Genomic DNA, 14,330 nt, shown 5'->3' on the forward strand with positions numbered 1-14,330 from the left:
CTGAGGAGGCTCTTAATGCCACCAGGTGGGCATCACCCAGACATGGGAGGGGGTATGCATCCTGAGTGGGAAGTGGCACTCACTCGGTCTTAGGGTCCCTCTCCCACCCGCTCCAGCGCCACATGGCTCCTACCTTCACCAGGACCTGAGGCGGCTGTCCCTGGCTCCGGCACCTCCCTCTCAGTCTGTGTTTCGGCATTCTGCAGCTGAAGGGCCAGAGTCTGGGTGCCCTGAGATGTCACTGAGGTGGCAGGGTTCCGGGGCTGAAGCCCAATGGCATTCATCAGCCCCATGTCTCTGTCTGTCCTCCATGTGGCTCTGCTGGTTCTAGGGAGAGAAAGGCAGACTAAAGTCAGATGGGGCTTGGGACAGCGCCCCTCACAGCACTCTGCTGGCTCTGTGCCAATCCTCAGGGCAGTGTGGGCCAGGCCCTGCAGGCTAAGAGAAGCCCTGTGCTCCTGCAACTACATCTTGATGGTGGTTAACTTGTCTGTGTCCATTCTCCCCCAAGGTTAGTCTATACCCTAGAACAATGAAAGGCCACAGAAACATCCAATCTTGCAACCCTGGCTCACTCAGTCATGCCCTTCAACAACAGGCCCCTGTCGGAGAGTGGGGAGGAGCTGTAGAGATGGCTGATCTGAAAAGACTAATGAAATTCAGGAGGCCAGTAGCTGAGATCATGGGATAAAGAGTGAGCACTAGAAGGAGGTCCTTTCTCTCTTTAGCTTTACCTTCCTTCCAACTGTATGCTCATAAGATTCCACTTTGAATTCTTGAATTTGCAAGTGAACTGAGAACTCCACTTTGGAAGGAAAGAACTGGAACTCTTTTTTTTTTTTTTTTGGTGAGACAGTCTCGCCCTGTCACCCAGGCTGTAGTGGCGCAATCTCAGCTCACTGCAACCTCTGCCTCCAGGATTCAAGCGATTCTCCTGCCTCAGCCTCCCGAGTAGCTGGGATTACAGGCATACACCACCATGCTCGGCTAATTTTTGTATTTTTAGTAGAGAGGGGTTTCACCATGTTGGCCAGGATGGTCTCCATCTCCTGACCTCGTGATCCGCCCGCCTCAGCCTCCCAAAGTGCTGGGATTACAGGCGTGAGCCACCGCGCCCATCCAGGACTGGAACTCTTATGAGGCTGTTCTGGGATCCTCTTTCCAGGGCCTTCTGAAAACAGACCCTTGCAGGTAGGGAGCACAGGCTGTCCTACAAGGAAGGTTCTGGCCAATGCTAGCATCCCCCTTCCTTGGGCATCTCCCAGGCACTGCCTTGGAATAGCTGGAGCTGGCAGCAGAGGCAGCCCAGGGCTTTTGAGACTATCACCAGACACTCACATTTCTAGCTGCTTCTGGGACTATTCCTCCAGCTATGCTCAGCAATTCCTAGGGGAAGTAGCAATTGCTTTGGGTTTATCAACAACCCAGCGCTTTGTTCCAGTCTTCATTAGTGAATTAAGTGATGAAAGGATCAGTACCAGATTTCTACTAATGGGTGCCTCAAGAGGATTTGTCCCTGGGCTACAGCCCTGGGCAGCTTGGTCCCTGAGGTCCTGGTCATCTGGAAGAGCCTGGGCCATGGAGCAGACTTCATGGGGCGGCATCCTTCTCCAGGCCCTATCTTCTCTCCTCACCCCAAGTGTGCCCAGGCACCATGGCCAGGATGGGAGAGGGCCAGGGGGTGGTTCTACAGCAAGACTCTGAGAGCAGAGCTTTTGTTCTCTTTCTTAGCCACACAACACTTTTCTCAAATGAAACTGTACACAAAAGATCAAGGAGGTGCTGCTCTGGTTGAGGAGGGACGCAGAGCCCTAGAGGGCGCTGCTTAAGAGCCCATCAAAAGCAGGAGGAAGGGATGGGCCTCCAGCCAGCTGCTCCCTGCCTACTTCCCAAACATACCCAGGCCGCTCGCTGCTCCTGCTGTTGGAATGGACAGTGAAGACCGTCTCGTTCAGCTGGTCCCAGTAGTACTCAACACCAGAGTTTAAGGCCCTAAAAATCAGTTGGGAAGGGTAAAGAAGAAGGTGAAAGGCATTAGAGAGGGAAGGATAAGAGCTCCTGAAACTCCTGGCTTTGTGGACTGTGGCTGCCTATCCTTTCTCTCTCCTGGGGCTGAGCTGAAACCAAGACCAGAGCTGCTGCCTCATCAGGATGCTCAGTGCTGGATCAATTCAGACAAATCTCTAATAGCCTAAATGCCTGGAATGGTGGGTTTAGCTTCTCCCTTCCCCCTGACAAGCCTAACTGGCTCCTCCTCGGAGCTAAGAGACAGCTAAAAAAATAGCAACAACAGATACAGGCAGTGGGTCCTGAGTATTCTTCAGACACAGAGAAAGGAACTAAGATGGCAAATGTGAGGCTGGAGTGAGGCCCACTAGAGAGATACAGAGCCATGGACAGCCCTGCCCAATGGGCATGCCTAGTCTTGAAAAGCAGAGGCCTTGGCCAGGCGCCAGTGGCTCACGCCTGTAATCCCAGCACTTTGGGAGGCCGAGGCGGGCAGATCACGAGGTCACAAGATCAAGACCATCCTGGCCAACATTGTGAAACCCTGTCTCTACTAAAAATACAAAAATTAGCTGGCCGTGGTGGCACATGCCTGTAGTCCCAGCTACTCAGGAGACTGAGGCAGGAGAATCACTTGAACCAGGAGACAGAGGTTGCAGTGAGCTGAGATCGCGCCACTGTACTCCAGCCTGGGTGACAGTGCAAGACTCTGTCTCAAAAAAAAAAAAAGAAAAAAAAAAAAAAAAAAAAAGCAAAGCAGAGGCCTCAGAAAACAAAGACAGTGCAGGCTCTTGCCCCTGGGGCGGCCTGAGCGGAGGAAGACAAACTTCACCAAACGTCAGCTATTTAACCTAGAGGCCTAGGTCACCCTCCTTTAACAACAGAAGTTACCTCCATAAAGAGCAAACATCCCCAAGTGAGTGTATTATAGGATGCTGGGAGGTGCTTCCTTCCTAAACATGGGTGTTGGCTAGGACAGAGACCAGGCAGGGCCTGGATGACGAGGGACTGTGTCCCAGGAGGTCCCAGGAGGCTGTGCTGCCTCAGGTAAAAGGCAACAAAACCAGGAACTGAGCCTCCAAATCTGCCTTTTTTTCTGAGATGGAGTCTCACTCTGATGCCCAGGCTGGAGTGCAGTGGCATGATCTCAGCTCATTGCAACCTCTGCCTCCTGGGTTCAAGCAATTCTCCTGCCTCAGCCTCCTGAGCAGCTGAGACTGCAGATGTGTGCCACCACGCCCGGCTAATTTTTGTATTTTTAGTAGAGATGGGGTTTCACCATGTTGGCCAGGCTGGTCTCGAACTCCTGACCTCAAGTGATCTGCCCACCTTGGCCTCCCAAAGTGCTAGAATTACAGGCATGAACCACTGCGCCCAACCCAAATCTGTCTTTTTAAATTTTTTTTTATTTTTTATTGTTTGAGGTGGGGTCTCACTATGTTGCCCAGACTGGTCTTGAACTCCTGGGCTCAAATGATCTTCCCACCTCAGCCTCCCAAAGTGTTGGGATTACAGGCGTGAGCCACCATGCCCGGCCCAAATCTGTCTTTTAGAGGGTAACTATGATTAGGCTTCACCTGAGGGAATACTACTTGCTTCTTTGAAGGGGAAGAGCCACAGCCAAACAAAAGTGCTCTTCTTTTCACTGCCCTGTAGCAAACCTCTCCCAGCTCCTTTTAAGGGGCCTGTCAGGCTGTGGAGTTGGTGTAATTCCAAAGGCCACCTCTTTAAAAAGCACTACAGTTGTCCCTTGGTATCTTTGGGGAATTGGTTCCAAGACCCCCTGTGGATACCAAAATCTATGGTTGCTCAAGTCCCTAATACACAAACTATCCATATCCTTTTGTATACTTAAAATCATCTCTAGATTACTTGCACTAATACAATGTAAATTATGCAAATAGTTATTATACTGTATTGCATCTCACTCTGTTGCCCAGTCTGAAGTGCAGTGGTGTGATCATGGCTCACTACAGCCCTGACTTCCCTGGGCTCAGGTGATTCTCCTACCTCAGCCTCCTGAGTAGCTGGTACTACAGGCATGCCTCACCACGCCTGGCTAATTTTTTTTGTTTTTTGTTTTGTAGAGACAGGGTTTCACCATGTTGCCTAAGCTGGTCTCAAATTTCTGGGCTAAAAAATCTGCCTACCTCAGCCTCCCAAAGTACTGGGATTATAGGTGTGAACCACCGTTCCCAGACTAATTGTATTGTTAATTTTCACTGGTTTTTTTTCCCCAAAATGTTTTTGATTTATGGTTTGTTGACTCCATGAATGTGGAACCTGCAGATACCAAGGGCCAACTGTTTATCCTTCCTCTTCTAAACAGCCATTTTTGTGGGGTTTGGGGATTGTCTGAGAACCAGATGGGCATTGGAGGGCAAAGATGAGAAAAGGCTACCTTACATTATGCAAGAGGTAAATGGCCAGAAGTAACAGCAGAGGCCTCCAAAAACAAACTCATCTCTGTTTTTGGTGAGCAAATCCTGTCTGTGTTAGATACTATGTGAAGCTGGCTGCCAGGAAGACTGATTTACAAACTTGTCAAGATGTATTGACAGGTTGCAATACCACATGGGTCCCTGCCAAATCCCTCTTCTGGAATTCTTGCTAGCCAGGGCTGGTTAGTGACAACAAACTGTTCACATCAGACCTACAACAAACCATGTACTTCCTGACCCGGAACCTTCCTTCCTACCTCAGAAAAGAGGCCACAAGAAGGCCTTCTGTCTGAGCTGGGACTGTCAGCATAATGCTGGTGGCCAAAAGGTCCCCTCGAATGCTTTCCATCCAGGCAGCAGCACGGAGCATCATCGGCTCAGGGCTGTGACCTTGGCTACTGACTGAAGAGGTCCACTGCCAACAGAACGGGGGCCGTACTTCCTGTCTCAGATGTGTTGCTCCACTATGCCTCCCCATCCCAATCCTTTCTGCTCCCCACAAACAGGTCTAATTCTAAGCCTGGATTTGCTTTACTTTCTGTGGTCAGAGAGCTGGACTACAATGAGCTCATGGATTTGGTTTCAATTCCAGACACTGTACCAAGGAATAGAGTTGAAGACACCCTCTCTGGCTACTGAAACTCTTAGCTTTCTTTCTTTCTTTCTCTATTTTTTTCTGAGATGGAGTTTCATTCTTGTTGCCCAGGCTGGAGTGCAATGGTGTGATCTCGGCTCACTGCAACCTCAGCCTCCCGGATTCGAGTGATTCTCCTGCCTCAGCCTCCCGAGTAGCTGGGATTACAGGTGTGTGCCACCATGCCTGGCTAATTTTTGTATTTTCAGTAGAGACAGTGTTTCGCCATGTTGGCCAGGCTGGTCTCGAACTCCTGACCTCAGGTGATCTGCCTGCCTCAGCCTCCCAAAGTGCTGGGATTACAGGCATGAGCCACCGTGCCCGGCCTGAAACTCTTAGCTTTCAATACCCAGTGTCACTGACTGACTGTGAGCTAAAGAATGATCCCAACATCTCCTGGTGTCTTCTTGGGTCTCAGTGAGGGTGAATGAGTCACTGTTTGCTCTGGGTTCTTCCTGGGAGCTACACAAATACACCAAGGGAGGAGGAAGGCTAGGAGGTCCAATCAGGGCCAGCCTTTTCCAGTGGGCTTCCACCTCACACCTGGCTTCCTCCACAGCATCTGGAAGCTGTGCTTCTGGGCCTGGCTCAACAACTTCCCCATGCTGAGACCTTCCAAGGGCTCCCTGAACAGACCTGAGCTCCCTCAGTGTCACGATGCTCTCTTCACAGAACTTCTGGCTCTGAACTTCCCAACTTCTGGGGACCATTCCCTTGGATAACATTCTTCTTTCATTTATCAGTGACACGACGGGAGAGGATCAGACCAAAGATGCCTGGTGTCTCTGCAGCGCGGGAAAGAGCCAGCACCTGGCTCTTAGAGCCTCGCCTGAAAGATGTGGTTTCCGTGGCAATTTTGGCTCCCTTTTGATTCGGAGGCATGCTTTCCCCTCCCTGGGTGATGATACTTGACTATAATTACCATGATTACAGAAGGGACAGAGCTGGGGCCTTGTCAGGAGCCCCACAGTTGGCCAACGGGCCAGATACCCCATAGTCTCAGCCCACCTCTCTTCTGCCATGAGTCCCCTGATTCTGTCCTTTGAGCTGACTCTGAGAGGCAGTGGGCTTCCCGCCAGCACCTCCCCCTATCACATTTGTAGGGCTGGTTTATGAGGCCGGAAGTAAGCAAGCACCCCCTCATATCAACCCGGCACTTCACACCCCCCATGGTTATCAGTGGGGGTGCTGGCTGGCTGGCAGGCAGCCAGAGGCACAGCAGCAGCTTGGGCAGAGTGCAGGTGGGGGAGCAGAGGAGGAGGGAGCGCCTCAGTGCCAGGAAGGGCGGGATGACTGCGCTATCAGCCCCTGGGATGGCTTTGTAGAGGGGCTGACTGGCCAGTTGTTTGTCTTCTTGCCTGTCCTAAGAATTCCTTCCCCTGGAGAGATGGAGGATTTTTGAAGGCCTTAGTCTACTGCCAAGTGGGTTTTAGTACCACCAAGAGATGCCCAAGGAGCTTGTTCCTCTGTCTTTGTGCTTGGAGAGAGTGCTGAGGCAAAGACAATGGAGGAGAAATCAAGAGCAGTATTGAGAGCACAAAATGGGGTGCAGCTGCCTGTGCCTGGGACAAAGGCAGACAGCCACCTGTTTCGGAGGGAGGGCTGCAATCTTGGCCCAGCTGGCTGGCTGGATCCTGTGCCCTTGGGAATGGGTGTGCCAGGGAGCTGTATCACCCAGGGATAGGCAGCTGCCTATGAGACACACAAGAACCCTGAGCTCCTACTTCCCTATTTGTTCTCCTCATTTGAGACCAGAGACCACTCATCTGTAGACCGCTCAAAAGACATGAATGCGCTCACTGATCCTCTCTCATTTCCGCCTGCATCCATGCCTGACCTGCTGAAATGTCTCAACACGATCTAAAGCTGCATTCTTTACCTGAGGTCTTAAAGAGTTACAAAAGTATGTGTGTGTTATTGTGGCATATTTTTCTGTGGAAGACTGTACATTGCTTTCGTCAGAATTTTAAAGGGGTTTTTGAGTGAAAAGCGTTCTGGATAGTAAAGTGAGGAATTCTAGTTCTGTCATCTGTTAGGAGGCCTCAGAGGAGTCTTAACTTCCTTAGGTGTATATTGCTCACACACAGTCTTCCTTGCCTAAGCTTTGAAGAACTTAAGTCATGTCCATGTCCAATTTATATGGTACCCTTACATTTTGGGCCCTAAGGCTTGAGGCATTTGCCAACCTGACCCAAGAAGTCAGGAGAAACAGCAACCAAAAAAGATGGGCTAAACTAGTTTTCTCTTAGTCCAACACAACTTGGTCTGTGACAGGACACTGTTCAATGTGTCCAGTGCTAATGCCATCTTACTCAGGGAAGAGGCTTGAGCTCCTGGTGGGTAAGAGAGTTCCCCAGGCAGCCCAAGATGGCTTAGGCCAGCTGAGACTCTGGGATGCTGGAGCAACATATGGGGAGAAAAGAGAAAACAGAAGCCAAAGTCAGTTTCATGTTTGGCTGAGGTGACTGTGACTGACACAAAGTAGGCAGGCTGGGGTTTCAGACATAAAAACCTTTATGAGGCCACAACAAACTAGGTGTAGATTATTTTTGCAAGGGAGAGGACTAGAAATTTGGCTGGGACAAAAGTTAGTGGTGGAAGCCATAGACAAAACAACACTGCTGAGGAAAGAGGTCTTGGAGAAACAGGGAAAGAAAGGCCTGTAACTGAAGTGTAAGTAAGAGTAGAATCATAGTCCAGAATTCTGTGCCAGTTTTGGAAAAGATGCTTATTAGATTCCTCTTATGAACTGTTAAGAAAAGAGATAAGACAATCAGCATCATGTGCTTTGGGGAAAAGGAGTACTTCAGGACAGATCCTGGGACTAGGGACAGGCCAGAAGAAGGGCAGAAACTGAGAGACCCAAGGAGATAATGAAAATGCTCTCTGGATGCTCCAAAGATGGTGAAAGATGGTCTCTGGAGCAAGTGGCTTGCAACACAAAACATTCTTGCAGCTCCAAGCACAGCCTGAGCAGGCTAGGCTTAGACAGTAGTCTGTCTTTGGGAGGAGCTCAAAAAATTCAAAATGGAATGCAAGAGCTGCCTTAAGAACCAGGTTTCCTTTCTCCTAGGCCACTGACCTAACTCAGCCGATAAGGACTCAATCAGCACTTCCCTACCAGGCCACATGAGCTGACCCAAATACATCCTTTAGGAGAAACTATCAAGGATCCCATCAAAAGGCAACACGGACACTTCCGATACCCAGAGACCCTGTTGGAACTGTCACACCACACTCTGTGATCTGCAGAACACTCTGGGAAAAGACTCTGCACCAAGTGGAGGTCAACATGAGGACAGCCTAGAGGCAGAAGTGGCATTTAGTCGGCTGGAACCTTGCAGCGTCCCACGCAGCAATCAACCTGATCGGCAGTGAGGCAGAGCTTCACACTCTCCACCTGGCTGAGGCTGGAAACTGATGACAGACCTGGCTGACTCCCAGCGTCTCTAATGAATGGATGCCTGGAGAAACTCTGACCTCCATAAAGCCAGAGGAAGGGGAAGGGGTGTCATCAGGACTTCAGACACAAATCCCCTCCTACTCCCTACTTCAAGACCAGATAATAATTGCTTTGACTGTAAATTGAGCTTTCCTTTTTTTTTTTTTTGAGACAGAGTCTCACTCTGTCTCTAGGTTGGCGTGCAATGGCATGATGTCAGCTCACTGCAACCTCTGCCTCTCAGGTTCAAGTGATTCCCCTGCCTCAGCCTCCTGAGTAGCTGGGACTACAGGCACGTGCCACTATGCCCGGCTAATTTTTTGTATTTTAGTAGAGACGGGGTTTTACCACGTTGACCAGGATGGTCTCAATTTCCTGACCTCGTGATCCGCCTGCCTCAGCTTCTCAAAGTGCTGGGATTACAGGCATGAGCCACTGTGCCCAGCCCCAAATTGAGCTTTTCAATCTGCTTTCACTAGTATAAGCTAGAGCTCCAAGCAGAAAGGAAAACAAGCAAGACAGAATTGTTGTTAGAGATCAGTTAGAGATCGGCTATTAGAGATCAGTGGCTTAACAAATTAGGGTTTCAACAATACCTATTTCCAATTCTTTTTAAGTTAAAGTCTATGGCATTTACTCAAACCCAAGACCACCTGTTGAATTTTTCTAGCAGGGTTTAAAAAAGAATCTTTGATATCTATGCTTTTGACTGCAGGGAAACTTTAGTATCACTAGGAAACCAGAGAACAAGGGAAAACAAAGAAAAAAAAATACTGCCTTTAGATTCAAGAAAACATGATCACTAAATCAGTCTCTGGATGAAATGTGAAATGGGGAGCTAATCCTACCAGCCCCTGTGGGAAGAGGGCCCTTTAAGGAGTGGCGCTGAGAATGAGGCAGGCTCTAGATGGATTGACATTTCCCATCTAAAAGACCCCAGTTGGTGAATACTGATTACCCCAGTCCTCAGCCCCAGTGATCCCTCAACCCCCACACTTTAAGCCACTTACTCTGGTCGGCAGATCACCAGGTCTCCTTTGTTAGTACCATAGGCCAAGCCAAGCCCTGGCTCAGGCAGCCAACGGGCAGAGTTGATACTGACATGTCTCCGCTGGTCAGCAGGCATGGGATAAAGGACGTTGAAAACTCTCTAGGTAGAGGAAAAGAGGGAAAAAAAGAGAATGGGAGGAGAAACAATTTGTTACCAAGAATAACAAAATCCAGGGAGAAACAAATTAGAAGGAGGAAAGGAGGTGGTTAGGCTGGGAACAGGATGACTCTTTTTTTTTCTTTTTTTTCTATATCTATCTATCTATCTATTTTATTATTTATATAAAAATATATATAATATATATTTTATTATTTATATATAAAAATATATATTTTATTATATATTATATATATTTTATTATTATACTTTAAGTTCTAGGGTACATGTGCACAACGTGCATGTTTGTTACATATGTATACATGTGCCATGTTGGTGTGCTGCACCCATTAACTCGTCAGTCACATTAGGTATATCTTCTAATGCTATCCCTCCCTGCTCCCCCTACCCCACAACAGGCCCCGGTGTGTGATGTTCTCCTTCCTGTGTCCAAGTGTTCTCATTGTTCAGTTCCCACCTATGAGTGAGAACATGCGGTGTTTGGTTTTCGAACAGGATGACTCTTAACTCATGCCTGAGAACTTGGGGCAGCAGGAGAGATGGGATTCTCTTAGTTTTGGGGAGAGCTAGGTCTCTTTTAAGAAATACTAGGGGACTCTATGGCTCTAATAATGCGCTCTCCTTAGAGCCTTTTAGCTAACTAACTTCATTGCTTTTAAATTAACTCCCTGGAAAGCCCCATAAAGCCCACCATACCAGGACGGACTGCCCATAACTTTCCTCTGACCAGGCCAACCAGTGAGCATCAGCCTTGGCTGGTAGTCCTGTTACCATGGAAACCACAGTGCTCTCACAGCAATGGGGAATTGGAGGTGATAGGGGGGCGGGAGGGGGTGATAACATCAGAGAACATTCTTAATTCATCTAATTAAAAGCAATGTTAAAACTGCTATTGTTAAGGAAACCTAAAAGGTGCATTAAGATGGAGGGAGCGGAGCAGAGGGGAATCGTGAACATTCAGGCACACAACTTGTTTCTAGCTTACATAAATCACTGTTAAATTGATTGTTTCTCTTTTTCCAAGCTAATATTTTCTGAGCGGTATATTTTCTAAGTATGTAGGGTTTGGGCTGAAGGTAAACTATGGCCTCACAGTCTCTTTGGCCACTCTCTAATATGTTTTAGAAGCAACTTAATCAGAGATAGGGGCAGGTCAGTGGAAGAATAAAAGACATGGGCTTTAGAGTTAATAAGACTTGGGTTCGAGTCCTGATGCCACTACAAAACAATATCTCTAGATCTCAACTTAGAACAAACACATACATTCAAATAATTTGGGAGATTAAAAGAGATGATGTATAAAATGCCTGCCATGGTGCAAGCTCCTAAATAGTAACTGCTATTATTGCAACCAGGAACCTGTATCTGAGTCTCTTCACAAATGATCAGGGCCTATGAAAACGACAGGAAGCTGAAACTCTATAAACTGGCGTTTATTTCCCTTCTTGCTTCCCCAGTTTTTAATCTATCAAATATGAACTTCATTTCATCTGCCTTTACCTGCCCCCAGGGTTGATAGAAGGGGAAAAAAAGAGAAAACAAATGAGCATGTGGTTTAGACAGTAATATTCATAAAATGAACTTAGAGTGGTACAATTATAATTATTTTTCTGACTATCCTGATGAGGGATGAAGGTGGGGAGGGAGGAAGGCAGGGAGGGATGACTGAGTCTGAACTAAGGGTCCACTCCATTTATGCAAACCAAGTGATAAGCAGCCCTGGATCTGAGAACACATGTTCATGTGCCTTGGGTACGTATCTGAAAGGCCTCTGACAGGACAGCCTCCAGAATGGAAAAGACAGCAGCACGTGTCCTCAATACACACACACACACACACACACACACACACACACACACACAGAATCTTGTTATTAGTAATTTTCCAGGTGTTGTGGTGCTGAGAAATGTGCCCAGGTAGCTAAATGGTACTCTTCCAGAATGGCCTAGCTATGGTCCTGAGGTCAAATGGGCCTTTTACAGACATGGAACTGGTTCAGGTTTGAGGCACAGCACTGACTGCCCTGTGGCAGCTGCATTAGGAACCTCCTACACCCTTCCTGTAGGACTCAACTCCAAATGTAAGGAATTCGTTAAGGCTCCTTAAATCTTTGCTCTAACTGAGGAGACTATTAAAAAAGAAACCGATGAAGTTAATGAATTTCTCTCGTAGTTATCTGGAGTGTGGCTGCTTGGCCTTTGGATCATCTCCTCCTGGCTGGCAGGAGTCTCAAACAAATTCATGGCTGCTATTCTCACTCAGCCTCACTGTCTGAACGGGCACAGATATGGTAATACCACTCTTTCTCCTTTGCACCTAATCAATATTTTGCCTTTAAATCAAGCAATGAGGTGTGGCACCTTTATTCTTTCTCATGGAGGTTTTCACCTTCTCAGAAGATAACCAATGGTTTCTGTCCAACCTATAGACTTTATGGTTAAACACAACTTGCCATTTAACTTTTAACACTAAAAGGACAATGTGGGTGTGATTAGACAATTGTGGCTGGGATCACTTAATCTGTTTAGTTTTCCTTCTCCAAAGGTCAGATGGTGTGAGCAGAGCACACCCAGAGTTAAGGAGGGATGAGGGTTAACCTCAATGGGTGCATGAGGGGAGCACCTTGGTTTTGAGCCTGTGGTAGCTCTACATGGGCCTCACAACTGAAACTACAATGATTTATAATTGTAGGGAATGGGGCAAAAGGGCCAGAGAAAGTAGCCTTACGAGGAGAATAATAAGACTTTAGTAATCAGATGCTTAAGTTGCTGTGCTGCGTTTTTTAAATGGGGGTCTGAAACAAAAGAATAAAAGACCTCTTTCCTAGAAATGTTCCAGACCAGAAAGTAACAAAACAAGCCTCTGTCACAAATTTACCTTTTATCATTTGTTGCTGTACAGGGATTAACAGGCAAATATTATCTATTTGCTTTTAGTATAGGAACTTCCTTTGGGGACAAAACCCTCAAGACGCCAATATGATAGATGAACCCAGCTTAGGTGAGACAAGGTCACAGAGGGATTGGAGAGAAGTAATGAAATGTTGAGACCCCCGGGTTGTTGCTAGCCACTTCCCAACTTCTGCAGTGGCAAGAGTCATGGGGGCATCAATCTGTCCTCCAGCTATGGCACTCCCTCATGCTTGAGTCCTTAAATAGTGCCGAAAGGGCAGTTCTCAAGTGTACGTCTCTTCCCATGTTTGGGTATTAGGCTAAATCCTGCTTTGTGGCAGGAAGCCAGAAAATGCCGCACAAAGATCAGCAGCCTCCTGGATCCTGATAAGCACTTGCTTGCTTAGCACACTCTAGTGCGGCGTGGGAAGGAGGGAGATGAGGGCATGGAGGGTGCAGGATGGGAGGTTAATCACTGATCCATAGGCTGAGAGGTCATCTGGTCCAATCATCCTGATTTCACACATGCCTGAAACCAATGGACACTTGAACAATGAGAATCTGGCCCATTTTGAAAAGCACCCAGAGATGTAGTGTCTACCCCTTTCCCTGGCCAAAGCTGAACAGCTCTCAGTCCACCTCACTGAAGGGAAATACCTCTCACAATTAGCCCTACAGATGAGAGACTATCTGGACAAGTTTCTCAGTACTGACAGATGGTTACGTAGCTCTGCTAATCCCAAACCATTTACGGTTTTGGTCATCAGTCTTTCTAACCCAGAGACTGGGTGAGTTGTGAGTCCCCTTTTAGATTTCCACGGGGACTGGCTCTGTAAACCCAAAGGTCATCAGTACTGACAAAGACAGTATAAGAGATGGCTCTGGTCTTCATGTACAGACACCCTAAAAACATCTCAAGTAAAGGTTTCTTTAATACTAGTCATGTGCCCTGAAGCTCCCCATGGGATGTTCAGAACAAAGCTTGGGTGGCCTGCTGAACACCCACCCTGTCCCCCACTCTTCTCTCTGACACAAGAGACATGCCGTGCAGCTACACCACCAAATTCTATTACACTGGACGTATTATCAGGAACAGGGGACCCTCTGTGGGGCTGAATACAAAACCCAGCTGCTGATTCATGATTGACGAGTCCTGGTTTCACCTGTCTCCACTGCAGCTCTTCCCTGGTATATGACGAATGCTGACAGCAACCCCTCTTCCCAAAGTAGATTGTTCTCATTTCTGTCTAACATCTATGAAGGGAAATAGAATCAATATGCTAGAAAGAAGAAATTTCTTAGAGTTAGTGCAGTCTCAGCATGTTAATAGGGAATGAATCTGGTTGCCAAGATCTTTGTGGTTCTAAGAGAGTAGAAGACAATGATTGCTCCACTTCTGGTGTCCAAGACAATCTCTTGTACCGCCTGCCTCTCTACCCCTCAAACTCTAATAGGAAGTGAGAGCAAAAGAAAACAGTTCTCAGATCAAAACTAAAAGTGTCTTGTTTCTTGTTCAAAGATAGACAGGAAAAGAATGAGAGGGAGCCAGGAGGTCAGTGGGAAACCTTCTTCTCCATCCTTTTAAAATGAAGAGGAAAAAGGTATTGCAGCCCTCAACAAGATGGTCGTATTTTTTTTCCCCTACTGCATGCCAATAAAACTCAGACCAGTAGTTCAAGCAGCAAACGGCACTGTTCAGATCAGCCCGATAAGAAGCTAAAAGAAAAACTTTGTGGTTATTTTGTTT

The 14,330-nt window shown here is 47.5% G+C and overlaps 1 protein-coding gene across 16 annotated transcripts in view; it reads right to left on the reverse strand.

Annotated features, from left to right (window-relative positions):
- AMBRA1 (autophagy and beclin 1 regulator 1) overlaps positions 1–14,330 on the reverse strand; it is a 201,210-nt gene that overhangs the window by 11,968 nt on the left and 174,912 nt on the right. For all 16 annotated transcript variants that reach the window (XM_034932482.3, XM_063608428.1, XM_003815206.4 and 13 more), the window contains 3 exons: positions 9,535–9,674; positions 1,900–1,992; positions 134–327 (listed from right to left, as the gene is read on the reverse strand). In XM_034932482.3, the coding sequence (XP_034788373.1) occupies positions 134–327; positions 1,900–1,992; positions 9,535–9,674 (427 nt within the window). The remainder of the gene's footprint in view (positions 1–133; positions 328–1,899; positions 1,993–9,534; positions 9,675–14,330) is intronic.

Source organism: Pan paniscus, chromosome 9 (assembly GCF_029289425.2).
Source record: "Pan paniscus chromosome 9, NHGRI_mPanPan1-v2.0_pri, whole genome shotgun sequence".
Taxonomy (NCBI): domain Eukaryota; kingdom Metazoa; phylum Chordata; class Mammalia; order Primates; family Hominidae; genus Pan; species Pan paniscus.